This window comes from Pelmatolapia mariae, linkage group LG20, assembly GCF_036321145.2.
Source record: "Pelmatolapia mariae isolate MD_Pm_ZW linkage group LG20, Pm_UMD_F_2, whole genome shotgun sequence".
Taxonomy (NCBI): Eukaryota; Metazoa; Chordata; class Actinopteri; order Cichliformes; family Cichlidae; genus Pelmatolapia; species Pelmatolapia mariae.
This window is the reverse complement of record NC_086244.1, coordinates 16,079,755-16,106,485: the sequence shown is the minus strand read 5'-3', so window position 1 is coordinate 16,106,485 and position 26,731 is coordinate 16,079,755. Positions and strand designations below refer to the sequence as shown.

The 26,731-nt window shown below is 41.1% G+C and overlaps 1 protein-coding gene across 1 annotated transcript; it reads right to left on the bottom strand.

The window, feature by feature from the left end:
- Positions 1-1,549: 1,549 nt before the first annotated feature.
- Positions 1,550-26,422, bottom strand: LOC134619168 (early estrogen-induced gene 1 protein-like). Its single transcript, XM_063464941.1, has 12 exons — positions 26,286-26,422; positions 25,752-26,008; positions 12,022-12,142; positions 11,695-11,724; positions 10,050-10,166; positions 9,893-9,939; positions 9,645-9,805; positions 9,433-9,534; positions 8,777-8,990; positions 8,119-8,237; positions 6,935-7,004; positions 1,550-6,854 (listed from the first exon to the last, which is right to left on the bottom strand). Exons 2-12 carry the CDS (start codon positions 25,922-25,924, stop codon positions 6,809-6,811), a joined length of 1,200 nt encoding a protein of 399 aa, XP_063321011.1. The 5' UTR covers positions 25,925-26,008; positions 26,286-26,422; the 3' UTR covers positions 1,550-6,808.
- Positions 26,423-26,731: the final 309 nt, after the last annotated feature.

Below are 26,731 nucleotides of genomic sequence, written 5' to 3'. Positions count from 1 at the left end.
CTGCTTCCTGTCAACCCAAGGTTCTTCAATTCTCTTTTCTCTTTTTCCCAGCATGGAAAATAGTTTTTGTTGGATGATCTTGACCATGTCCTTGTTAAGCCCTCTTGCGGTTACCTGCTACTGCAGCTTCATAGATCACAGCATCACATACGCATGTTTGAGGCAAATAACCATAAAAACAGCGAAACAAAACAAACAAAAAAATTCATTTGGTTGACACATTGTATTCAGAATCTTAAAAAATATTTTATAATCACCCCACAAACCATAAAATACTGTTGACAGACATTATAAAAATCATTTTTTGCTTCATTTTAATGTGAATAAAAGCAGAATAATTAGATAATCATTTTATACCTGCACTGAAGTGAAAAATAGTAAGGGGCAAATGAAATGAAAAATTCTCATTGTCCTTCAGAAAATTCAAGCTCTTTGGTTTCAGGTCATTTACATATTTCATTAAGTTGAAGTGCCCCTGATTTTCTTCGAGATGCTTTTTATAAGATGGTTTTTCCCCATTCTTGTTCCATATCTGGAGTTTGACAGTAAATCTAGAAGTCAAGACCAGGCCTTTGATGTCCTGATGGATCATCACAGTAACAGCTGACATGTTTTATTGCAGAGCAAAGACAGCTTTTAAGAGGAAGAACCACTCTGTGAATTCTGTAAACAGTGACACAGGATAATGTGAGGCCAACCATCTGAAAGTTCAAAGCTGAATTAGAACTGGACTTTTCAACACTACTAATGATCCTTAGTACGACAAATCCACCATAGGAGGACTCAAAAAGAAGAAAGGAATGAGAACCAGATTCCTTTCATTCCTGGAGCATCAGATAACAGCGTTTTGGCATTGCTGCTTGCATGTTTCAGGTATGCACAAGGTGTCCTTTGGTGCTGTTGTGCCTAAACCAAACAATTCTCAGGGCCTAAACCTACCTAGTGAGTAGCAAAAAAGGAGGTCAGTAGGTGAGAAAAGAGAGTCCAAGTGCAAATCAAGAAGGTCCAATCAGGTCCACAGCTCCCCAGCTGCAGGGTTGATATGTACGGTGAGTTTGTGGCACCCTGGATAATAATGCCTTATTCAAAGCACAGATCTAGAAGTAAAGATAATTTTTCCTTTTTTTTTTTTTTTTTGAAAAGTGGATGAAAGATTTTGGCAGGTTAGCATCAGAGACTGGTGGACGATCATGCAAAATGCCAAAAAGTAATTTCTGCTAAAGATGGCAAAAGTGACTTCTGATGCCAGAGGTGTAGTTATTCTTTTCTATAGAATAATTTCACTTAAAACGATAATAGTTTTGTTTGGCTGATGATCAGAAAGTCAGGTTTCCCTCTTGTTGTTCAAATATACCACTGTCTCCTGAAGGCATCGTTTCAACTTTTGTTTGTCTCCATATTTTCATTGCATGTACTTACAAACTTTTCCAGTGTGACTGTATATAATAACACTTGTGTTAAGGTGTAGTATCACGTGACATGTGCAAACAAAGAGATAAATCCTCGGCAGTCAAAGAAAGAAGATAAATCCAGACTTTGACAGTTTATTTGGTTTTCATGTTCATCACAACTCCTCTGTTATTTATTAACATTGTAGTTATTCTTGGAATATTTCCCAATATTTTAACACAAGGAGTGAAAATATGTGTGCACGGAGTTAGAAAGCATTTGAAAACAAAAAAAAACCAACTGATTTTTCATTCTCAAAAATCCAGAAATGCACCAATTTATTCAACAAAATTATTTTCACCCAACATTAATGCTTATATTAGATATTTTATATGCATTTATTATATTTCTACACATTTAGTGATTTTACCTTTAATATAAATACATTTTAAAATATGGTGGAAAATGTTTTGTGAAGTATATATTCCCTTTACCAAACCCCATCTTGTTAAATCAGTACCACAGCTACCACTGCAATATAACCCTGGCCCCAACAATTTAATTTCAAATCATCAGAAATGATAATAATAATAATAAAAAACATTTCACCACATGCAGAAATAGAAACACTTGCTTAATAAGATCACAAGGTTACATATGGTCAAGTACAAAGAAAGAGTAAGTATTTCTAGAACAAATCACAGTAGCAGACAGATCCCTTTACTGCACACTTTCCCCAGTAACCCCAGGCTGCACTGTAAATAATTACTGTTTAGTCACATCTTACCATAAAATATAAGCTTTTACACACAGATCTGTGCTGTAGACCAGCCTGCTGGTCTGAAAATAAAAGGAAAATAGACTATATGGTTACCACATCACACATTTCATACATACATACACACACACACAACAATGACAAACATGGACTGTTAATGGAAAGTATGGCGATAAAGGTAGGTGTATAATTATTAAATAGTACAGGTTAAAGTTGGGGATCACTTAGAAAAGTGCTTCAAAAAATTAATGTATTATACATACATGTATCTATGACAGACTGTTACCTAATGCAACAGTGTGTACTACTCCCTTCATTAATAAACATAGTCTGACTTTTATGGTTACCGTCTAATGAAGCCGCAATCTGAACACCTGCCACCTCTTTTATCCAAACACCCTTATGGACTGTATCAGTTGTGAACCTCTTTCTTTTCTGGTGACAGCCAGTTACTGTGTTCTGTGGAGGGAGTAGTACGCATGACTGCATGAAAATGTCTGCCTGTACCTCTGCCTGTCCCATTATTGAAAATAAACACAAAAACAAAAACAGTTTTTGCCAGATTAAGTGAAAATTTCAGGTTATTATCTAAAAAATCTAAGTTACTAGCCAAACATCTGAGAAAAGAACTTATTCTTTCAGTGGCAGAAATAAGCTTCCATATTCCACAAATTATGAAAGCTGTGGATAACATCCGGATACGACTTTATCTAATGATTAGTAGGCTTTTTAATATGATAAACTTCCAATGGTTAACACAATATTGGAGGGTTTATAATAACCGGTTTCATTAATCACAAATTTTTATTTAAAATAGTTAACATGAATTTAATGTTATATTAAATTAAAAAAAATCTACTTTATTTTCAGCAAAGAAGGACTTTTCTAAGCAATCCTTAACTTTTGAGGAGTAGTGAACCTAACAAAACTCTAGATGTCCCAAGTATCCAGTACTTGTTTACAACTTACTTATACTTTTGCATGACTTGATGCACCAGAAAGCTTAAAAAAACTGTCTATTATACAGTACATCCTTTCATATCAGTCAGAGATGCATGGCCCGCATGCACATCTTGCAGCATGAACATAATCACAAATGCACAAATGAGTCCCGTGGGGGGGTGAAGATCTATTGTATACTGTCAGTATTCGAACAACAGAGGCTTTGTGCTGCTGCAGCTGTGGGACTGACCTCACTACAGCCAACACCAGCCCACAGTATCACTGCTAGCTCAACAGCTAGTCTGCACAAGCCTTGCAAAAGCACTGAGGAAAAAGGAGTTTTACTTTCCTTGTTGCAGCACATGCACAAAACTTAAACTGCCCAAAGCTACAAAATGCAGAGTTCTGACTGAAGTTAATCTTTTTGGTAAAAACACTGCTTTGTTTGACAGTGTGAAGCCACAACGATGGCAGGCAATGAGCAAGTAAAACGACATTGATTATGGTTCCAAAGGTGAATGAGCACCTAAATGGATGGATGCAAAAATAGGCAATGCTAATATTGTGATTATAGTCATTTTGCCTGCTAACGTCAATTTCTTAGCTTGTTGTGATGTCACTTGTTGTTAAAAAGGGTTTATTTCTTACTTTCTGTTAAATATATAATATTATAATGTTACATATTTTACAAAAATGAGGTAAACACTGATAAGAGTAGTTCCTGTGAGCCAATAAACATTCTGCTCTCATGATGTGCTGATGTCAGTTTTGCACGAAATAGACAATACAGCTCAGAAACCCTGATTTGCTCCTCTGCAGGCTTCCAGAAGCTGACCAGTCATTGGAAAGTTGGCTTATAACAAGAGGGTTCTCATAAAGAGACAGGTGCTTAAACTATTTCTCTTAGAGAGTGGATGAACTGAGGGGCTAGTACCATTAAAAGCTACTCCAGTGGAGCAGAGCAGGCCCTCAATAAAGATCTCCTGCCTTAAAATGCACACATTCTGGATTCAGCTTATTTGTGTGTACTTAATATCAGAGAAAGGCCAAAATTGGAAATAAAATGTGGCTGAGAAAGGAAGTAAAGCCCCCACAAAACCTCACATTTATGACAGGTTTATGAGATCACTGGAATTTAAAAGTTAATAAGTACTTAGTAAGTGCAGAGGATGGATGGTTACATATGGCCAGCCATATGAACATAGGCTCTGCGGGCATTAAGCCAACAGAAATTTAAAAACAGAAGATTTCATGTTGTTTCGGACAACTGTGCCACCTCTGTTTCCTTCTAGTGGTTTCTAATTCTCCTCGGAGAGTTCACATGTGCAAAACAGTGTAAATAAGTAAAAACACAGTGATCAAATAACATTAAAATAAAATAAAAGGATAAAAGCTTTAGTTTCAGTTCCAGGCTGATTTTTGCTCAGCCTGAACGAAGAGCGTCTCTCGGGGACTTTTGGGTCCTCATCAAATCCAAAGGCAGAAATATTGACGAGATAGCGTCATAACAGGGGTGAAAGTGATGCTTCAGCTCCTGTTTACTGCCTCTACATGTTGTTCATGACTTCCTTCAAATTTACTCTACCAAATCTATCCAGGGTTAAGTTAGCATCGATTTCTTCTCACACAGAAATGAAATGGGACGTATTGAAAGCACTGAAGGGACAAAAATGTAAGGGGTGTAAAATTCAGAGGAAAAAGCTGCAGGACAAGCGCTCAGGGACCTTTTCCATCAAAACAAGCGTGTAGATCGATTGCTTTTATATTAATATGTGATGCTGTTGGTGAATTTTTCAAACTTAACCTTGAAAAATGAAACAAAATGTATCCTTGACTAAAGATCACCATTTTTTTTGTTTTTCTCAATAAATTTGATATGTTTTTTTCTTTAAATGTGTCAGAAGTTTGTTAATTTTTTTTCCCCATAAATCTGCCTGTTTATCCTATTACATTTGACAAGATTGCTCTAGTTTTTGCCTGCTTTTTCTCCAAAATTTCCCAGATTAATTCTTGTAAACTGGACAGTTTGTTGTTAATCTATCCTTCTTTTTCTTTCTCAAATTTGCCATTTTTGTCCCGTAAATTTTTCAGTTTGGTCTCATACATTTGTCACTTTTTACCTCTGAATTTTACCCCTGACAAACCTCACGCAGCCTCATACTTTTTCCACATCTCCAATAGCCCTAATACGTCCTTGCAAGTATGACACTTTATCTGAAAGTTGAAAATATATCTATTTAGCATGTGGCTAAAATACAACCTAACACTAAACCATAAATCTGTCCACTGGTTAAAGGGAAGCTTTCACAGTCTGACTTTATCTTCTGTCCTGTATTTTCTCAGAAACTCTAAAGTCCCAACCAGCTGACAGAAGCACCCTTGTTTCAGTGTCGCACTACAGTTCCCAGAATTCAGTGGTTCCTAAGGTGTTGTTCAAGTAATGTGTGCACGAAGCCCTGGTCAGAGGTTGACTGGGTGTGCTTCTCACTGGTACCAGTGTTCAGTGACTGATTATGTCACAGAGTCAACAACTTTTACAGACGTCCTCGGGGACTCGTCTGAAACACACCCAGTGTAGCGAAAAGAAGAAAAGCCGAACAACAGAGTGAAAAACTGAAAAAGTCCTGAAGTCACAGAAGGGAAAAATAAAAACTAACCTGAGCACACAAATTAGTAACTGATGCTCCCAGCTTAGTGAAGAAAACATAAACAGGTTTTCTCGAATGTCAGCGTCACTGATTAATGTTTAACAGGTGAATTCTGTCTGAATGCAAGTGGCTCACTTTGAGGTTTTCCATGGCCTCATATATGTTAGGCCTCCCTTGCTGCTGCACTGCACTCATGGACGGATTATGAGAAAACACGCCTCTGAGCACAAGCCTGACGTAGGAATCAGGATACGTCTTTGCGTCTCTGAGGCTGTTTTACGAAACTGTGCAGCTGATTATAGCAGTTACAGACCCTTTAGCGTTGTTATTAATTTTTGAATGTTTGCTTATTATGGTCATTTTATGTTTCTTTATGTTTTATTTCAAATCTCTTTCGGGATGCTTGGATCTCATTTCATGTTTTACGTCCGACTGTTGTCATTTGGAAGCTGTTTTCTGGATCTGCTTTTAGTTATTTTATATCTGCCTCACTTTTGTTACAGTTTGACTGCTGGGTTTACAGGTTAAATTGTAGATTTAGGCCCATAACCTAGTTTCTTTGAGAGCATGAATTACTGATTTCTGTGCATGCTTCCCCCTGGTACTCATCAGGCTCTTCAACATCACATTTAAACCTGATCAGCACTTCCTGCAGAAAACACAAAATAGAGGCTTCCGCCGCTAAAAGACAGGCTACTCCACGAGGAAGAGTTTTACTTTAAAACAGAGGGCACAGTCTAACCAAAAGAGCTGTAACATAACGCGACACATAGAAGCAGGCTGGAGCATTTTTAAAAGTGCTTAGAACCAGTAAAATTAGAAATGATGGCCGGTTTTCTTCGTTAGAGGTTAAAAACAAGTTAAAATCAGTCTACTGTCTGAGAAAACACTGTACTCGTGTGTTACACCCGTCCCACCACCTGATTAAAAACACTAGAAGGCTCAACATCTGCACCACGGTGATCACACATAAAGTTTTGTGCACATGTTTGCACACACGGAGACAATCGGACGTCAGAGAGACGGCAATGAGGCGAGAGGAGTGTGGGTATCAGTGAGTCTCGATGACCACCGGCTCAAAGATGCCAGGAGTTACTCTGTGAAAAGAACAGAAACAGGTGGGTTTTTATGAAAGATGATCATGGTCGAGAGAAAGATACAGCGAGTGAGATGATACCTGTTGGCGAGATGCGTCCCGCTGAGGGCTGTGGTCCCATCTTTGCTGATAAACAGTCTCAAGTTGCTGTCTGAAAAAAATGAGCCCAGAAGAGACGTTACTGCAGTGACGCTCACATGTTGTCCCAAAACCACAGACTGCATATTAAGGATGGACATACAGTAGCCCATTACTTTGCTTGTAAATATTTCCACAGCTTTGCCCACAATGACACAAAGGCTAAAGTTAAAGGGTTTTTTTCCAACATAATACTCTTTCAAAAAGTTTTCATCTTTTCTAAAATTCTACTTTTTACAGTTTTTTACAAGTTTTGATTTATGTGAGCGAGTGTCTACATGTCGTAGCTGTGTACAGTCACCAGGGGGCGATATCCTAAAGTGTGGAACGTCCAGTAATGAGTACTCAAGAAGACTGAGGTCACAATACACAAAGAATTTCTTTGTCGTGAAGTGAAACTGAGCCCACACATACCATCACCGCCATCAGGCCTCGTGCTGCTGGTCCCTCAACACTGATTTCTGAGTTAAATCTGATTGGCCACTCGTTAGTCTTCAAAAAAACATCCTTTTATGTTAAATTGGGTTCAAAAGTGGAATTATTTCCAGGCTCTTTATAAGTGGATAAAGTCTGTTTTCACACCTGCGCTGTTTAGTCAGTGTAAATCAAACTCTGGGTCTTTTCCACCCTTAGTGTGGCTCACTTGTGCAGGTGAACCAAAACAAGCACACCAAAAACCCTTTGGAGGAGCAAGCCTTGAGCTAGTTCCAAACTCTGGTGTTTCTCGTACGATGAGAGCTTAACCCAACTTTGCTCTGACTCAACTACAGGTGTACACTGTAACAATGGAAAGTGTAAAAGTGTCAGACACTTCTTAACCAAAATCATCCTGTGAGCTTTGCAGCAGACAGATTAATTGTCCTCCTGGACGTTCATGAGGACATTAAATTATAAGATGAGCATCATATTGAAGCCAGTTCAACCTGATTCTCATCAGGACTTCATCAGGAAAGTGATGAGTTCTGTGCTATCTGACATCTTTATGCTGCTGCAGGAGTCGCCCTCTGGTGGCCAGCAGGAGGATTTAATGCAAGTTTGACACATGTTTCAGAGCCAGAAGCTGATACCGCCTTTGATATTCATCCTGTGGCTGAAACTAAGTCCAAATAAGCGGGACTCTGGCCGACCTTCGTTGTTGCTGCTGTCAAAGTCCTGGCTCTTTACGATCGTGTCTACGATGGCGTCTGCATCGATGCGGGTGTCATCCACACAGCTGGGCTGCCTCTCCACGGGTTCCTTCTTCCTCCTGTTTGTTGGACCGAACAAAAACCAGAGAAAAAGTCACGTCTGAAACACAAACACAGCTTCACAGTGAAGCGCTGACAAATTCATTCTGGAGCTCTGTGGGTTGTAATTCTTCTGTAGTGACACCTGCCCCACCTGTCGTTTCACCTTCATGAATCATCTACTGATATCTTACTAAAAAAAATAAAATCAACATATTAATATTTTTAATCAGTGGGGAGGGGAAAGGGTTTGGCTGCTAGGAGCTGGTTCCTTGTTAACTTTTTAACTAATATATGCAAGTGTGTGCAAGCAAGATGAAGCTGAAAACTGCAGGTCTCCGAGTAGCAGATGTATCGGTGTGTGTGAATTCCAGCCAAATGCTTCACACTCTTCCAGAGAATCTCAGGCATGTAGGTTCACACATGCCTGAGAATCATCTCCGGCCTTTTATCGACGCCACGGAGTCCTGACATGCCTCGCCATGACAACAGCGAGGCTGAGAACATGCAGCGGCAGGTGGGTTTCCTCTGAGGCGCAGCTGTGTGTGAGTCTATCTACCTGGAGGATCTGTTGGACAAGATGGCCACAGCAGAGGGAGGAGGAGGTCTCTCTGGCTTGGTGGGGGTCGCTTGGCGGTGCGGCTCAGTGGGGGTGGAGGGAAGAGGCTGGGAGGGGTGGCCGAGCCCGCAGGAGGCGCCGCTGCTAGAGGAGGCGTTCCTGTGGTGGCTGAGATCGTTCAGGCTGGAGCAGCGAGAGTGACCGGTGCTGTAACCTGAGGGAAGGAAAGGAAAGGAAAGGAAGTGGAAAGGAAAAAGATGAATGAGAAGAGAAAGAACAGAGGAAGAACAGGAAAAGGAGAGGAAAGGACATGAGAAAGGAAAGGATAAAGGAAAGACAAAAGGAAAGAGAAGAAAAAGGAGAGGAAATAAAAGGAAGTGGATGGAAATTGTAAATAAAATAAAAAAGGGAGGAACAGGAACAGGAAGTGGAAAAGAAAAAGAAGATTGATAGGAAGAGAAGAAAGAGGAAAGGAATGGGAAGTGGAAAGGAATAAAAATGAGAGGAAGGGGATGAGGAGAGGAACAAAAAAGATAAGTAAAGTGAACAGGGTGGATGAGATAGAAAGGAAAGAATGGAAACAGATGTTTATTTGTGTTTATTTCCTTCATGTTTTGCACGTTTCCTACAGCACGAGGAAGTTAAAGCTCTCTGACCTGATATCTTGCTGTGCTGGCTGGCATAGCTGGAGCTGCGAAAATGACCGATCTGAAAGACTTCGTCCGGACTGGAGACACTCCCTCCCTCCTCGGGCAGCCCTGCACACACAAACATAGCTCCGGCATTAACACCTCGAACCGTGAAAACATCCTTAGGATCCCTAAAAATACGCTACATTAATCAAGGTACATCTACACCAACGACTTACCTGAGCTGCGCACTGATGACTGTCGGGGTTTGAAGGACCGAGGTCCCTCCACGATGCCCCCTGGTGGCTGCAAAGTGGCGTCAGTGCTCTCCCCCTTACAGTCCAGCTGCAGGTTGGGGTCCTCATCCCCGATGGAAATGGATTTGGCCGTACTGGGAGGCCTGGAAATATAATTTATGTGTTACAGAGAAAAATCCCCACAGCTTTAATTGTTACATGTGTTGCTCAGACAAATTGAAGGAGCTCACGTTTTAAAGCAGGGATCCCCCGACAGAAGGGTCATCCCAATTGTTACCTATAAAAAAAAACAGAGCACTAATCAGATCAGTGTGTGTGTGTGTGTGTGTGTGTGTGTGTGTGTGTGTGTGTGTGTGTGTGTGTGTGTGTGTGTGTGTGTTTTCCTGCCTTGAGAATAGAGTTGTCTTGCCGAGTGTTTTTGGTGTCATAGCCCTCCAGGATGCAGCAGCGGACGGTCGAGCCTGAACCAGCAAACTCGGAAATGTTGAGATCAGCAAAACCCAGCTGGAGACAGACAGACAGACGTCAGAAAGCAACAGAAAATGAAAAAGCCATGTTGTAACGACCACGGTCTCCATCAGGTGTGGTTCATGGGCTTTTAATTTGTTCCCCTCACAGATCTGAAGCAGCAGGACTTCTTCTTCTTCTACCACTTGGTTAAAAACATTTGTTTTTGTCTGCCGCTGACAATCCATGCCCTCATGTGAGGAAGTCAATGAAGGAAAACAGGAGAGAGTGACTTAATGTGCAAGTCAATGACCTCCTTTAACCTCCTCACTCACTGTTTTCTGCCCACTCAGCTCTACTTCCTACTGGACGGGCCACAACTCGTGGTGGTGGATTGCATGTGTGTGAGTTTACACAAACAGCAAAAGTGCTGCCGCACATTCTAATTTCTGCTTGGACTGAATCTGAAAATATCATCAATATTTGTCCCAGACCAAATAAATAGTTGTTCCTTCACTCAGCCTACAACCATGCTTTTATCTGACTGGTCTGTCTTTCCCACAGTTTGTCACAGGAAACAAACAAAAAGAGATACATAAGCCCAAAACTACAAAGAGGTTTCAATCAGTAAAGGAGGAACTGAATAATTACAAAGAAGAGCGAAACAAAAATATGTAAAACAACTATGAGGTGCAAAAAAACTGGATGCAAACCGACAATAATCAAATAAAACCAATGCTTGTCGTTTGAGAGGTGCATGAAGCTACAGAGATGCACAAAACAACCCTAAAGATGCACAACAACATCCAAAAAGTAATTAAAAGACTTAAAAGTACACAAAAAACCCAAAGAGGCATAAAACAACCCAAATGAAACACTAAACCTTTCAGAGCCACTAAATGAACCCAAAGGTACACAAAGGAACCTTAAGGAGGCACAAAACACAGATACACAAACTACGCCAAATAGACCATTAAACCACCAAAGAGGCAAACAATGACCCCAAAGAGACACCAAACAACCCAAAAGAAGTACAAGAAAACCTCAAATGTGCATAAAACCACCCCATGGAGACAGAAACCCATCCAAAACAACACCAAATAACCTCAAAGCTGCCAAAACACTTCAAAGTGTAACTGAATCAAAACCAAAACTGCACGAAAGAATCAAATAAAGGCAAGAAATAATGGTGAAGAGCCATAAAACAACCCCAGGGAGACATTAAACCATGTAAAGAGGGAGCAAAGGACCCCAAACAGATAAACACACATATTACTCAGCATAGAGGGAGCCCTGCAGTCAACCTGCAGATATAAAATGGCTCTGCAGTCAGGTGACAATATTCCAGTCATTCGTCACAGCTACTGTAGCTCAAACAGCTGACTGTAACCTACATGAGCAGACAGTAAACACAGTGTTTTACTGGCTACTGCTCATAGTCATCACCCTCTGACTGTCCCGTCACATGTCTCTGTCAGATGAAGACTTTACTGTGTTTAATGCACTGTAAATCTGTGCACTATAAAGTTTATGAGTCCAACAGTTCATCCAACAGTTTTAGGACATAAACAGGTTATAAACTCACCTTTGAGAAGGCCTTTCCTCCTTTGAGCTCCTGTAGAGACACAGAAACACAGAAACACTGGTGATTCACCCTGCTGACCATCTCATGACGCGTCACATGGTTCCAGTATGGAGCTGAAAGTGGGACAGGTGCAGGCATCACCTTTGAATTAAGGAGGATGCTGCTCGCCTGAAAAGCTTGATGATGCAGTTCATTTAAAAATTTAGTGTCAGTTAAATGTTCCCACAGAGCTAATTTTCTGCAATAATCTAAAAAAAAATTGTTTGGCTTTGTGTTGAGGTAATCAGGCACTCTATGTCCCAGAGGAGCATGGGAGTTGTAGTTTACCTTGCGTACAGACACTCTGCAGATGCAGGGGTCCAACACTCCACTGATCGGATTGGCGCTCATCTTGCACACAAAGGAGAACTTCTTCCTCCATCGGACGGAGTTCTGCTGTACCTCCTCCCTGCAAACACACACACAGATGTACCTGCTGTAGTAGACTGTCACACAGTTTACAGTGTAAACAGGTGTAAAGAGTAAATCCTGGAATTTATACTATAAATGTTTGCACCTTTACCTCAATTTTCCCCCCTACAAGCCAAACTGCAGAGAATTAAGGCTTTAATCGGACTTCTTAATATACACATAGTTGTGCTTCACTTCACCTTCTTGGACTTTGTTTATGGCCTATGTATCCTCTCTTTACCACACATCTATTAAAAAGCAGCTCAAATATTATCATCTTTATGATTTTATCTTTGGAGACCTTCATTTGAATGGTTCTGAGGATCAAATCTACAGGTAAAATCAAAGTGTTAGAGACTGTGGGAGACACAGCAAACCTTCTGGCAGTGGGATGTATTTCTGTGCCTTCCTGGAGGAGCTGGACTACCTGTGAAACCTCTGTAGAGTCCAGGTATCGCCTCGTGCTACCAGCAGTGACACTGATGCTCACTGAATGCAAAACGAGTGAAAAAACAGCCAGAAAAGATGAGGAGGCAAAAAGAATCAGTGGCCCCCACCTGTAAAACCCTTCCACCCTCCAAATCGATATCCCAGAGGTTTAACTGATGTGATGCTTTACTCTGATTAAAAAGCATTCCAGCATTATTCAGTTTGTCAGACAGAATAATGTAACCCCAGCCTTCATCATGCAGGGGAAAACAAACAAGGCTGCAGCGGATTTATTGGCCCATTAGCACAAAGTGAACTGTGGGTATTGTAACAGCTGGGGAAATATGCTGGAGGCTGAGCATGTGAAAGAGCAAATGTGTTTATATTAGAAGTGTTATTATCTGCAGGATCAATAGGACGACACGGACTGTTTTCTCTGGCTGTTTTTCTAGAGAACGTCCTCGAGGCCGAGCAGCTGATGGCCCAGATGATCTCATCCCGGGACGTGGCACGTCAGACTCTGCTGAGGGGGTTTCCACTTACTCTGATTGGAAACAGATTTGGTGTTTATCTGTATATTGTTTTTATTTCTTGCCCTCACGGTTTCCAGTCGAACAGCACTATAGGTGTCATAAATAACTTAAAATATAAGCCAAAGCGAAGGGGCGAAAACAGGGTTGGACAAACTGTACAAACTCTGATGCAACACAAAGAAATCCTGTAAGAAAAGACAGTCTTCGATATCTGTGCTGCAGGGTTTAGTGATATGATTCTCACATGGATAACCTGGAAGGGCCACTGTTGATCTGGTTAATTGACAGTGCAAATATGTACATTTTACAGCTTGGGGACCTTTACATGGTTTCCAAAAATTAGGCCTAAGGGGACACATTATTGTAGAATGAACCTGCTGGGACAGAAATGCACTTTTCCTGCAGCTGCATGTCTGAGAGTCTACAAAAACAAAGCCCACCTCTATTTTTTGTGTTTAACTACAGTAGTTTAGCTTTGCACCTGTGAAGTGAAGCCACTGCTGCCCACACTGCCCCTCCTGTGCAGACACGCTGTCAACCTACAAAGAGGAAGAAACTGCAGCAGTGTAAACTAACACTAAAGCAGTCAATGAATTGAGCTCACTTTTCTGCACGCAGGCCATCCGTCTGCATGCCGGGCTTGTCTCAACCTGAAAGTTAAACTCTGTTGTTATCTCTCCCTGCATCGCTCATGTCAAAGGAAACGCCGCATGAGATTTGTCCACTTACACAACATACACATATGCAGACTCAGCCGGCTGCACTGCTGAGAACAGATAGTCCCGTATTTTTGCCCTTTGGAACATGAAAACCATGCAGCTCCAGCTGATCCTTCCCTATATTTTATGTACACCAACACACGTCTCTAACATATCTGACTTGCGGCTCTCTGAGTTGTTTCCAAGATGGACATAGCCACCACAAATGTAACCTTTTAGCCATAATACAGAAGTGGCCATATTTGGAGGGGGCGGAGTTATCAGCTAGCTAGCCTGGTTAGTATGGAAATGCACAAGGTTTACCAGAAGGTGCAAACCGCTGGTTACACTCAAGAACAGGACAATCAGATTAGACTCCGGTGGAAAATATCTAAAAGAGTCATAATGGATCTGGAAAAAATATATTTTTATTTTATTATATTGATGAAACCAAGATTAACTTGAAAAGTTTGGAAAAGGAGAAAAACATGATTATGATCTGAAGTACACCACATCATCTGTCAAACATGGTGGAGGGAGCATTATGCCAGTGGACCCAGGTCACTGGTTTTACTGATGAAGCAGCAGGATGAATTAATACTAAGACTCTGCAAAACTCTCCACATAGAGCTTCACAGTGCAAACAAGAGCATAGGTACACCCCAAAGGCAAGTGCTATAATTGAATTGGAGATTATGTATCGGAATTTCAGGAGCGGGACCACGCCTCCAAACACGCTCCTTCCGGTTGTCATCTATATAGGTTCCCCCAGTTCTGCAAGCTGTTCATTCTCGTTTACGTGCCCCGCCCTCCCTCCCTCCTTGTTCTCAATTCTTTAACTTCTTCACTCCTATTTAGTACACGGGGAACTGCCAGGCCCGGGAGCCGTCGCCAGTCCCCTTCGAGGCCTTCCCCAAACCGCAGCTCAATTCATGTCCAAGCATTCACCTTTACCTACTAAAACGCTGTCAAACTTAAAATGAGGACGTGGGCCCAGCTAGTGAAATTGTTTTTTATGGTCATCTTTGACCTTGGGCGCTAACAATGAAAGTCAGTGTCAAGCCAACCAAAGTACTCATGTTGAGTTTTTACTGATTTTCATATTTGATGTGACCTTGACCCAGTTTTTGAGCTGTTATTGGTATCTACCATCACACAAAATTGGAAAATCATATCATGAAAACTGTGCAGGCTAGACTGCTAACAAACAGACAAACTGCAAAAGCAACTCTAGAGATTCTCAAGGCACAGACAAGGAACAAGGCAGTCGCCTGATCTCAGTCTAACAGAGCAGTTTTCAGTTATTATATGCAAAACTACAGAGAGACACAAACAAGCAGCAACAGAAGGTGGCCATAATAAAGGCCTGGCAGAGCATCTGAAGTGAGGAAACACAGCATTTCATGACGTCCATGGGTTCCACACTAATTTTGATCCTCTGTCAGTTAATACTTGTGTTGAACCCTTAGAAATAAAGCTGAAGGTTTGCACTTCAATCACATCTTGATTGTTTGGTTCATGTATCCCCCGTGGCCGTGCGCAGAGGCAAAAAATAACCTAACTGCGCTGACTTGCATCAAAATCCTTGTACCCTTTAGATTTTTAAGTCTTAGAATCAGTTTGTTGGCCTTTAGCGCAAACGGAGGGAGCTGGAAACAGTCTTATCTTTTTAAGTTATGTTATTGTTAAAGGACTAAAGGACATTTAGTGTTATTGTTTATTGGTAATAATAAGAGTTTTATACATGAAAAAATGTAGCTAAGAGACACACAGTGGTATTTTATCTATTATTAAGGCCTGCTGAGGTTTAGTTTACAGAAATTTAGTTTACATAAAATCCCTATACATCGTGTGATACAAAAGCTGAACTGTTTAAAACATCACTCCAACTTTAGACAAACAGGAAATGAAAAACAGATAAACTGCATGCTGGGACATGTCATTACTAATTTCTTTGGTATTTTATGCCGTTTCTGTCCTCTCTTTTCTTCCTAATAATCCTGAGTAACAGCCCCAGAGAGAAACACACACTGCGTTACATAACTTTTACTTTTTTGCTTGCTTTAATGCAATCCATGATAAGTACATGACTCAGTATCTGAGGCATTCTTTTCCCACGTTAGCTTTATCGCTGGAACTTTTCCCACTTCACTTATCTGAAGGGTGACCTGAAATTTGCAACTCATGAAACTCTCGGAGGCGGCCGGCTGCCTGACGGAGGCAGGAAACGGTCAGACTGGTTCTGCAGCTTCTATTCTTACAGCCCGTCCGCCCTCACAAACGCACCTTTGTACGACAGGTAGATACAAGCACAGGTCAAATGGTCACTTTGTGACAACTATGGAGAGTGGAGCAACAAAATCTAAGTAAGTTCAGAAAATACAAACACTTAGAATGACACAGCACATTTCAGTGCATTATATCTGCATCCATGCAGCATCTGAATTCAAATCAAAATTCCGCTGCAGTCCTTTTGATGCTTTAAAGTCATCTTGAATCACACTTAGTGCAGAGACTGGAAGCAATCAGTCAACATGTCTAAGTTTTAGCCATGTTTATTGGAGGAAAGACGGTCCGTTAACAGATTCATCGGGGACCAGGCCATTCTCCACACCCTGCACAAAATTCATGGTTACAGAGTCATTGACACATTAAAGGACAAATCTATGGCTGCTCTGACACTTATCATATAAAAACAAATAAAGTATTTATGGCTCAAGTGAAAATACAAAAATACACTAAAATCTCTCTCACATCTTCAGTGCATTTGTCATGTCTGAATGAGAGGCTATGAGTAGGATTAATTGCATATCATTTTGTTTTTCTTGATTTTTGGCATCAAATTTGTGACATTGTTTTGAGTTTCTATGTGTGTTGACTAGCTCTACCTCAAAAAAAAAAAGAAGAAAGATTTGATGTCAGTGGTGAAATACACATGGATAAGTATATAAATCTAGATTTTACTCTAACTGTTGTGCTGCATGTAAATCATTTCTTTGTGTGGTTTTTACTATGAGACAGTTTCTGTGTACAATGAGGCAAATGAGGCATTACAGATAGCCCGGTAAAGCCTTGTCTCCACTGCAGCTTGTTTGGTTACAAACTGCAGGAAGTGCTCACTTGTGTCGAGTTAAATCAGTCGAGTGTTTTCCATGAACATTGAAGTGCTGCTACAACTGTGTTTGGGTTCAAAACCTTTACTCAACCAGCTCTCCCTGATTACTCTCTGTCGTTGTTTTCTGGAGAAAGAATCTGAGGAATGAGGCCGAGTTACAAATGAGCGCCACACACACACACACACACACACACACACACACACACACACAAACCCTGACCTTCTGCCCTGCCATAACTTTTTTTTTAATCATTTAAAGACAGCGTGACAGGTTGTGTATATGTGTGTTTGGGAGTGTGTTTGCATGACCTGGCAGAGTGTGATGTATAAGTTGTTATATAACAGCAGGCTGTGGTTAGCAGATGTATGTCGAGGGTGGTGGCAGCTTTAAGGTGGGACAGACACAGGCGGTGATATATTGAGCTGCTCCCAAATGTGCAAGTCTGTACCTCAACTTTGTGTTAGGGAATGTAAAGCACAACAAAAAGGGTAGAGTAACAAAGTGAGCCGGTATTAACCTGTGGAGCCCATCCCAGCATCGAGGTAAACAATGGATGGGGTTTTAAAGCACATCTATTATTCCTTCCCTTTTTTTCTGTCACACATATGCTGTTCCACTGGTGGATGTTCATGTCATCCATCCATCCATCCTATTCAGTAATCCCAGCTGGTATAGTTTAAAAGGCAGGGTAGACTTCAGCAGGTGACTAATCCATCAAAAGACTAATACAGAGAGAGACAAACATTCAGAACCACCAGTTAACCTTACAAGCATGTGTTTGGACTGTGGGAGGCCAGAGTACCACTACCACAAAGAGGCCCCTAACCAGTCAGTGGATTAGAACTATCGTGACACTGCTTCAGCACACTATCTATTTTCATGTTAATGAAGTTTTTAATCGTGAGTTCAGTGTATGTAAAAGTAATCCCTGTGAGCCAAAACCTCAGTTTTGGTCCGTTGGTCATGTATGATGTCACAGTGAGAGGATAATCCCTAATATGGTCACCCCAGGCCACACCCACCTTCTGTTCAATTTTTTTTCTTTTTCCGGGAGGCAGTCAGGCTACCACCACCACTTTCCTGTGTCACTGATTATCTAGGTGTATCTAGGTGAATATCCAAGTGTAGCCCAGTGTTGGAGAGTGTCCACTTTGGTGGCCTCAGGATTTCATCTGTGCTCTTTACAGATGATGTGGTTCTGTTGACTTCATCAGGGGTTGAGATTCAGCACCTCCAAGACCAAGACTATTGTTCTCAGGGATAAGGTAGAGTGCCTAGTCCAAGTCCGGAATAAGTTACTACCCCAGGTGGAAGAGTTTAAGTACGTTGAGGTCTTTTTCACAGTAACAGGAGAGTGGAGTGTGAACTTGATGATGGATAGGGGCTGTTGTGGTGAAGAGAGAGCTCAGTATAAAAGCAAAGCTGCAGCTTTATCGGTCAATCAACATTCCTACCCTTACCTATGCATGCACGATCTGATATCCTTGTGTCAGTGTTGTTCCCACATCATCATAATAAATGTTGTTCCAGGTTCAACATTGCAAGTGACCAATCACACTGTTGTGACGTCATACTTTTGCAACTTCAGAAAAAAATGCCTTAAAAAAAATCTACTTAACTTGCGAGAAACCGCCTCTGTCCGCCGATCCAGCAATTTGAATTCTTTGCATTTCATGATACTGTTCTTTAATAAAGGGTAAGCATTATACATATTGTTCTTGCAACATTGGAATTTCATAAATGAATGAATGGCTTGGCTTGCAAAAGTATGACGTCACAACAATGTGATTGGTCACTTGCAATGTTGAACCTGGAACAACATTTATTATGATGATGTGGGAACAACACTGACACGAGGATATCAGATCATCCACCTATGCATACGAGTTCTGGGTACTGACTTAAGGAATGAGATTGAAAGAAACTCTTGTATCCACAAAGTGTGGTAGGACTCTCACTTGGAGACAGAGTGAAGAGTTTAGTCATTTGAAAGGGGTTCAGAGCAAAGCCACTGCTTCTCCACATTGAAAGAAGCCAGTTGAGGTGATGCGGGCGTGTTTTGAGGAGAAGGCCTTGGGGCAGACCCAGGACTCACTGCAGAGATTATATTTGTCTGGCTTGGAAACAACTTGGTCTTCCTCTAAATTAGCTGGAGGAGGTAGCCAGGGTGAAGTTTGGGCTGCTGTTTGGCTCTGCTTAGGCTGCCATACCTGTGACCCGAATTCAGATAACTGGCAGGAAATGGTCAAGTTGCTGAAAAGATGGATGAATGGATGGATGGATGGATGGATGGATGGATGGATGGATGGATGGATAAAAATTGTCTTAAAGAGGGAGGAGCTAGAGAGCAGATTTTAGACAGCAGATGAACTGAGGGTCAGCTTAAGAACAAACATTATTATGAATTGTGAATCATGCATAGCTACTCTGACACATTCCATCACAAGAATATGGAGCTGGAAATTAGCAAGTTATCAACGTATTTTTTCCACGTGCAGGTTTCCATCATCATCATCCTGAAAGGGAAGTGCAAAAACCAAACAAAAAGTCTAGATGTTTCTTGGCTATTAAACCATATCCTTCCAAATACCAGCACCACCTCTCTAGCCTCATAATATGGGTTTGTAAGACAGGACCCTCTTGGAAGCCAATGTCAGCAGATCAAGGGAACAATGCAGGTGTGTCTAAAGGTGGGATGTAGACAGTAGTCTGCGTCCCACCTTTTCTAGTAATCAAACTAGAAGTTTTTCTCCATAACAGCTATCATTATCTCCAAACAAACCAACCAACAGACAGTCAACCAGGAATATTCTGAGAATACTTACAGGAATAATTTTAAAGAAAAATCCCATGTGATGAACCTGATGTATGGTTTCAGCTATATTTCTGCTCTGAAAGTAATAAACCAACACATGAGTGTATTTACAGTGCTCTATAAAACATTAAACAAAGCCTCATCCAGGCCCGCAGTATTTCATGCATTTTGACTGTTTAACAGGCCGTGCACAAGTGCGAGATTGGCACAACCTGATTATACATCTTATGGTATCAGTGCAGTGATGCAGGGAGTACTCTGGGTTTTCTGAGAATCTAAAGAGACTTCCAGATCTTAAAACAGAAAAGAGGAACTTAAAAAACAATCTAAAGGCAGAGGTTTGTTAACCACATCCTTCAAAAACTATGTTAATTATAAAAGGTACCTCTTTTACAGCACACAACGCATATACCATCTACGAACAGCAGTCATGATAAATGACTAAGCTTGGCCCCAGTATGCTAAACTCACTGAGTTTAGTTCCTTTTTCCAGTACATTTTTTTATTACCGTTACATGTTTCCATGTATGTCTCTATTTAAACAAACTTCCCAATTCCAGCCGTATTTGTAGGAACTTTAAAGTTTGTTGTATTCCAGCAGTTTGAAACACACCTGACGCTGAGCAGTCAAACAGAAAAACGACTATTTCTAGTAAAGCCAGACAGAAGACCAGACAGCTCTCACTTCCCTTTTTTAAGGAGTACTTCTACTAGAAACCGTGCCTCCTGAGGTTTCCTCACAGCACTGTATGCTGGACACCACAGGCTAAAAAGTAGCTGTGGGACAATAAATTCAAGATTTATTAATTAATTAAATTCATATCAGACTGAGCCTTAAAGAAGCTGATATGTTTTCATGTGACATGTTTAAGAGAAGCGTTTTCTTGTTTACCTTTCTGCTAGCCCTTCTCTGTTTTGTCAGCATTTTGGTCTTCTTTATTTGGGTTGATCGCACTATAATCCCATTCCAAGACAACCAACGACACATGAACTTCCACTTGGTCACTTTTCTAGATAGACCATTTATCCTCATGTTTATATGCAAAAGGCAAGGCTCTAACCAGCAAGCACTCAGCTTAGCTAACAACTGGAAACAGAAGACAGTTTGTCTGTCCAACAGTCATGACTTTTTGCCAAGTGACCTGAAAAGACCTGGAACTAATCCGGTCAATAGATGAATCCAACATGAAACACCTCACTTTACATTTATCTGGTTGTATAGATAAAGCAAATGAGACATGATAAAATAGTGATAACAAAAGGCAGCCAACACAGAAGTGGCAAAACCTGCAGTTCCTCTAATGTCCACTTGAGGCTTACTCCAAAAGTGAGTCAGTCCACATAGACTCCAAAGTTTAAATGTCCAGATTTACAGCAGAAATCAACGTGTTTGCATCCTGATATAAAATAAAATACTTTAGTCTCTATAGATAATCTTCCCCTTTGGTAAATCTGTGCTCCGGTGATAGAAACTTTATGGAAAGTTTACACATGCAGCTTGCTGAACCAAAGTAGCATTAACTGCTAATAGCTAATAACTACAGTAAACATCCTAATTCATCTCTATGGATGTCACAGAAACTTCAAACCTTAAGTCCAAAAATCAGTAGATGCTGTTCTTATATACAGTCTGTGGTTATATTTACGAGCTTTCATGGTGCTTCTAGGTATAGCTATGCTTTTTTTAAGCATTCACCATGCTTTTGGCTTTCATGCTAAGGAAGTGCCTACCAACTTTTAGGCAACAATTCAGTTCAATTCAATTTAGGTCTATTCACATAGCTGCAAATCTTAAAGATACTTTAGGGCATTTTAAATGAAATACAGTGTATTGGGAGTACCACTCCAGGTCAATGGTGTAGAGATATTTGGAGGCTGCTGCAGTGTAAAAAAATGAATATGTGGTCAGGTGCATAACAGGGCTCAAAAGATAAAGAGGTCTAATTCACTTTCTTATCAGCAGTAGACAGCATGGCTGTTTTATCTCAGCGAAGCTGAAAGTGCCAAAAGATTTGGTGCCTTTGCAGATTGTAGGAAAAACAAATCTGTGAATATAAAGGTATGTCTCGGTGTTGGAGTATTAACCTTGTAGGCTACAGAGGAATGCCTGAACAACACTGAAGGACCCTGCTGATAAAATCAGCCACTTGTTGTGCTGTGGAGCTGGAGGTCTTCAATAAATCAGTTGTTTGTCGATTGTGCAACACTGGCTGAAGTCTCGGGTGACGCCTGTTTTCCATTGTTTAAAGTACAAGAGAGGAATTTCTTTAAATGTGAGCTTGACTTGGTTCTTGGCAGCTGATAAACGGCACAAACAGATAACCGTTTAATTTCCAGCCAAATCACAAAGAACAAAGAGTAACTGATTATCACGCATAGTGCACCCCTAATGGCCTTCAAGTACAAGACGTCCCTGTATAATTGGTAAGGAGTTCAAAGAATCAATAACAGTGTAGGATTTTTAGCTTCTGAGCACAGAGGCACACCTCTGTGAGAGAGGATGCATTCAAAAACCAGCAAACACAGAAAGAAAGCGAGTGAAAACATGCCTCACAAAAGGACAAAAGCACGGATCGGACTGGACTGATGCTCTCCCTCCTTCAAGTACACCTCCACAGGTATTTACTTGGTGAGCAATGGACTTGATATAATGCCAAAATACAAATACGTTCCACACATGTACAAATGTGCAATAAAATGGCCCATTCATGGCTACTCTGATTCATGATGAGTGGATTATGTGATTGTTGGAGGGTGGTTGATATTACTCAGCCTGTTCTTTGGAAATTAATGTGGGAGGCTTCCTTGAGCTCCTCGCACGCACCAGGTTGGCCTTCACCTGTTCAGGGTTAGGTTCAGATCCACGTCTACTACTTTTTATATGCAATTTTTACGTATTTGTTACACCCAAAGGTTATCATGAAAAAACTTTATGGTGAAAATGCATGCAAGAATCCCGTGGCAGGACTCCAAGAGCAGTCATTTTCTTCACCATTTTCTTTTAGTGGGCAGGTGTTAGGTGTACATTTAATGGCTTTACTGGCCTGTCCGGTGTCTACCTCACCTCACCAGGACGGGGTCGAGTCACTCTATTACTCTAAATTGGTCAAGCAGTTAATAAGATCTCTCTCCTAGTCTAGTCAAATGCAAAAGTATGTACAGGAATGTTGTTGTGCTGTCCTTTTATCAGTTAGAATGAAATGAAACAAACAAAACACTCTCCACCACTGAGTGCAGAGTAAGAAACTCTTGACCTCTTTCTCTGGAGACCCTGACCTTTCCTCCTGAGCTTGCCGATAAAGACACTGACCCCAGGGGCATCATGGTGTTTATGTCACTGACAAAGGCTGAGAGGTGATGGCTGTGAAAGGCCAGATAAGTAAGTTTCCCATGAAAAACACAATGATACAAAGCTTACACGCTGGTATAAGTAAGTAGCGTAAAAGTCCGGCAATACAAGCCTGTGGATGCCAGTGAATTTGATTTCAAGAACAAAGACATTTCCATTTGTTTTGGCTGTTGAAAGGATCTGATTGACATTCATTTCTTGACCTCTATTCTGCATGGAAACACCAGCAGCAGCCGTGCAGCTTTTACCATCACATTATGACCAGTTTTGACGTCAGTGATAACATCGCTGATTCTGCCATGTTTGCAGGATACACATCAAGGGCCAGACCAATGCAGTCTACTGACATGCTTAAATTAACCCAAAGATAAGATATCCATGTTAATAATGCTACATACAACTTAGGCCACGTATGCTCCTTTGTTTACTGTTTGCAGTGTTTTGATTTTACTGGCCTACATTAATGTGTTACTGATGCACAGTATATATGCATGACATTTATATGTGGTAGGATAAACAAGCCCTCCTTCTTTGGGCTTTTGGCAGCAGGAACAGAATATGTCAGATTATTATTGTTTATCTGACATGTTTTCCGTCACCTCATAGGCTGGGTCCTGATAGTGGTTTGATAAGGGCTACAGTGGGAAGATGTGCTACGAAAACCTCAAAAAGACTAACACTATTGCACGCTTCATTGCAGCGTGCAATAGTCGGTTTTTTGCCCATACATACAATCAGGGACTCAAAAGAAAAGTCTGACTTTTGAAACTACAGTCAAACAGTGCTTTAAAATAAAAGCCTCCAATCCAAATATTTGTATGAATATATTTGTACAATAACATTTCTGCCCTGTTGCTCTGTTGTTTGTCTTGCAGCCTTAATGCACCACCCATTTACATTCACAGGGAAGTTAGGTAACTGTCATACATGAATACCTGGAACTCAGAGTAACAGAGTTATTTGCATGCAGTAAACATGCTGACTCGGCATTCTCTCAGTTCACTGCAGCACTGGCCTGCAGATTTTACAGATCACTTTAAAGGGTTTTTATCCACCTGGCCTAGATATCTGTCTGAACCTCTTGATGCTCATTCTCTGTTTCCAGGTCAAAGGTTCAAAGTCTCAGTGTTAAAGTCTTTCCTCTGTGTTTCTTTATGTCATTCTGTCCATCTCCCCCTCAGCTCGGCATATTTTTAGCATGTCACTGTCTTCTTCTGTCTTTTCCAGCTCTGCTATAAATCAAGACTGGATTAAACCTGTGCTTTTACTGCCGATGACCTCTAATCTTTTTTTTCCCACTTTCAGTATCCAATCAGAAGAGTTAGAAAATGATTCACCCCCATAGAGTTTTTATGAAGGGGGAAATTATCCACAGAGGCTAAATCAGTTTTTTGAATCATGTTTATTTCTGCTGGACACTGTAACACAGGAGTCTACAGAGACTGTCTCACTTTTTCAGCCCCAGAGGCTACAGCTTGGATACAACACATTGTGTATCCACTACAGTGTTTTATTTCATTTGTTTAACCCACACAGAGAAGCAGAATAATAAAGAAGAGGTGTGGTTTGATGGGGAGTTTTTGGCAGATTTAATTCCTGACTAAACCAGTTTGGATCATTTCAGGTCGCCAGGCTGTTGGACAGACAAGCTTTTCACCTGCTCGCTATACAGTCTCACCTTTTATATGTAAACATGAGGTGAAATGTTCTACTCAACTATCTCTGAGAAACAAAGTGACCAAGTGGGTTTTTTAAAATGTCTAGCAAATCTTTCAATAGCAACCTCAGCTGCTCAAAACTGATGTAAACCTGGAAGACCCACAAACTCCAACTCCTCTAATGCCCACCTGAGGCTGGCTCCAGCGGTGAATCAGTCCCCATACACTCCCATGTTAAAATGTCCAAATTTACAGCAATTCAATTCAGTTTGATTTATATCGTGCCAAATCACGACAACAGTCACCACAAGATGCTTTATACTGTAAGGTAAAGACCCTACCTACAATAATACAGAGAAAACCCCAATAATCTGACAACTCCCTATGACAAAGCACATATCGACAGTGGGAAGGAAAAAATCCTATTTAACAGGAAGAAACCTCCTGCAGAACCAACCATCTGCTGTGACAGATGTTGGGGGCAGAAATAAAAAAAAAATGTAAAGATTTCCAACTTAATGTGCAAATGTGCGGGAGGAGAATTTATTTACAGCCATCGTTTAAATATATAGTCTATGGGGGAGTGACTCATTTTTGGAACCTGAAGTGGCTGTTATAGGATTCCACTACACTGGCATCATTTTCCAGCCTCTGACGTTATCGCTCCTCAGTCCCCTTTGCCCAGGAGCCCTTCAGCAAACTAACAACACACCACTGCACCACCCCAGAGATGAGCCAAAAGGACCAAAGGGTGTGTTACTTCTGGGTAAATCCCAGTGTGAGTGTAGTGAAAGGTGGAGTTGGGAGACTTTCCCAGCACAGCCAAGGGTGAAGTAACACATGGCTGCCAGTTTAAGGTCTGTTAAGGCTCATCTGAGGTGGAAAACCCGGCAGAAACAGAGGCAGAGCGGAGACATCCACTCAGACTCGAAGAGGGATTACATTTACAGCAGTCAGTTCATGCAGTGCAGCTTTCAGTGGTATGCAACGAGGAAGGTGTCCTACATACCTGGACGATAAGATGGCAAAGTCCCCACCATCAATCAGGCGGATCTTACAGAAAAGCACTCCGTTCACAAAAGGCACCGCTGTCAGCTCCTCCAGAGTGAAGTGCACCTGAAACTTGAACTTCTTCTTCTTCATGAGGAAGGCCATGGTGCCCAGCTGCTGGAGGGTGCTCATGGTTGAAGATGAATGAACAACAACAAACACTCGGGCTTTAAAGAGGAGGAGGAACAACCTTCTTTGCTTTCAGGTTAATCATTTCTGAAACAGAAAGAGAAGAAGAAAGTCTCTCGCTTTCAATTACAGGTTTTTAGAACTGGAAATATCAAGTTTAATGATTTTTTTCCTTCTCCACAACACAAAAATATTCCTTAAATACAATTTAACGCGCTCCTAACTGACGACTATGTGATTTTAAACACTTTCAGATGTGTGGATTTTTTATTTTTGTGCCTTTTCTCTAACATTATCAGACTCTCGCGGTGAAAACAGCTGCCACGCAAACACCCACACCACTCCGCACACACACAAAGCTTACCGCTCCGACGATCAGCTGCTCCACATGCATGGTTAAAAAAATAAAAAGCCCACAACAGCACAGCTGGACACCGCTGCAGAGGACTGGGGTCTGGGTGGTTTCTCCCAACACACCAACTTTCCCCTCCTGCTGCTCACACTTCGACAGGCAGTGAGTCTGAGCGGCTCCCTGAACGCTTCACTGGGAAGTCAGGGACCGTCCGCAAAGTCTGGGCAGAGGCGCATGTGAAGAGGAGGAGGGGCCAAGAACTGCATTAAAAACAAACATGAAGAGGAAGGCCACTGGAAGGGAATGGGGGCTCTTTTGGATTTTAATTTTACTTATTTATTGTGAATATTTAGAAAAATAGAAAAAATATAGTATAAAAGCACAGTCACAATTCAGATTTTTTTTCTCAAAATTCTAGAAAGAAATTTCCAAAAGATCCCACTTTTTTTCCTTCACAG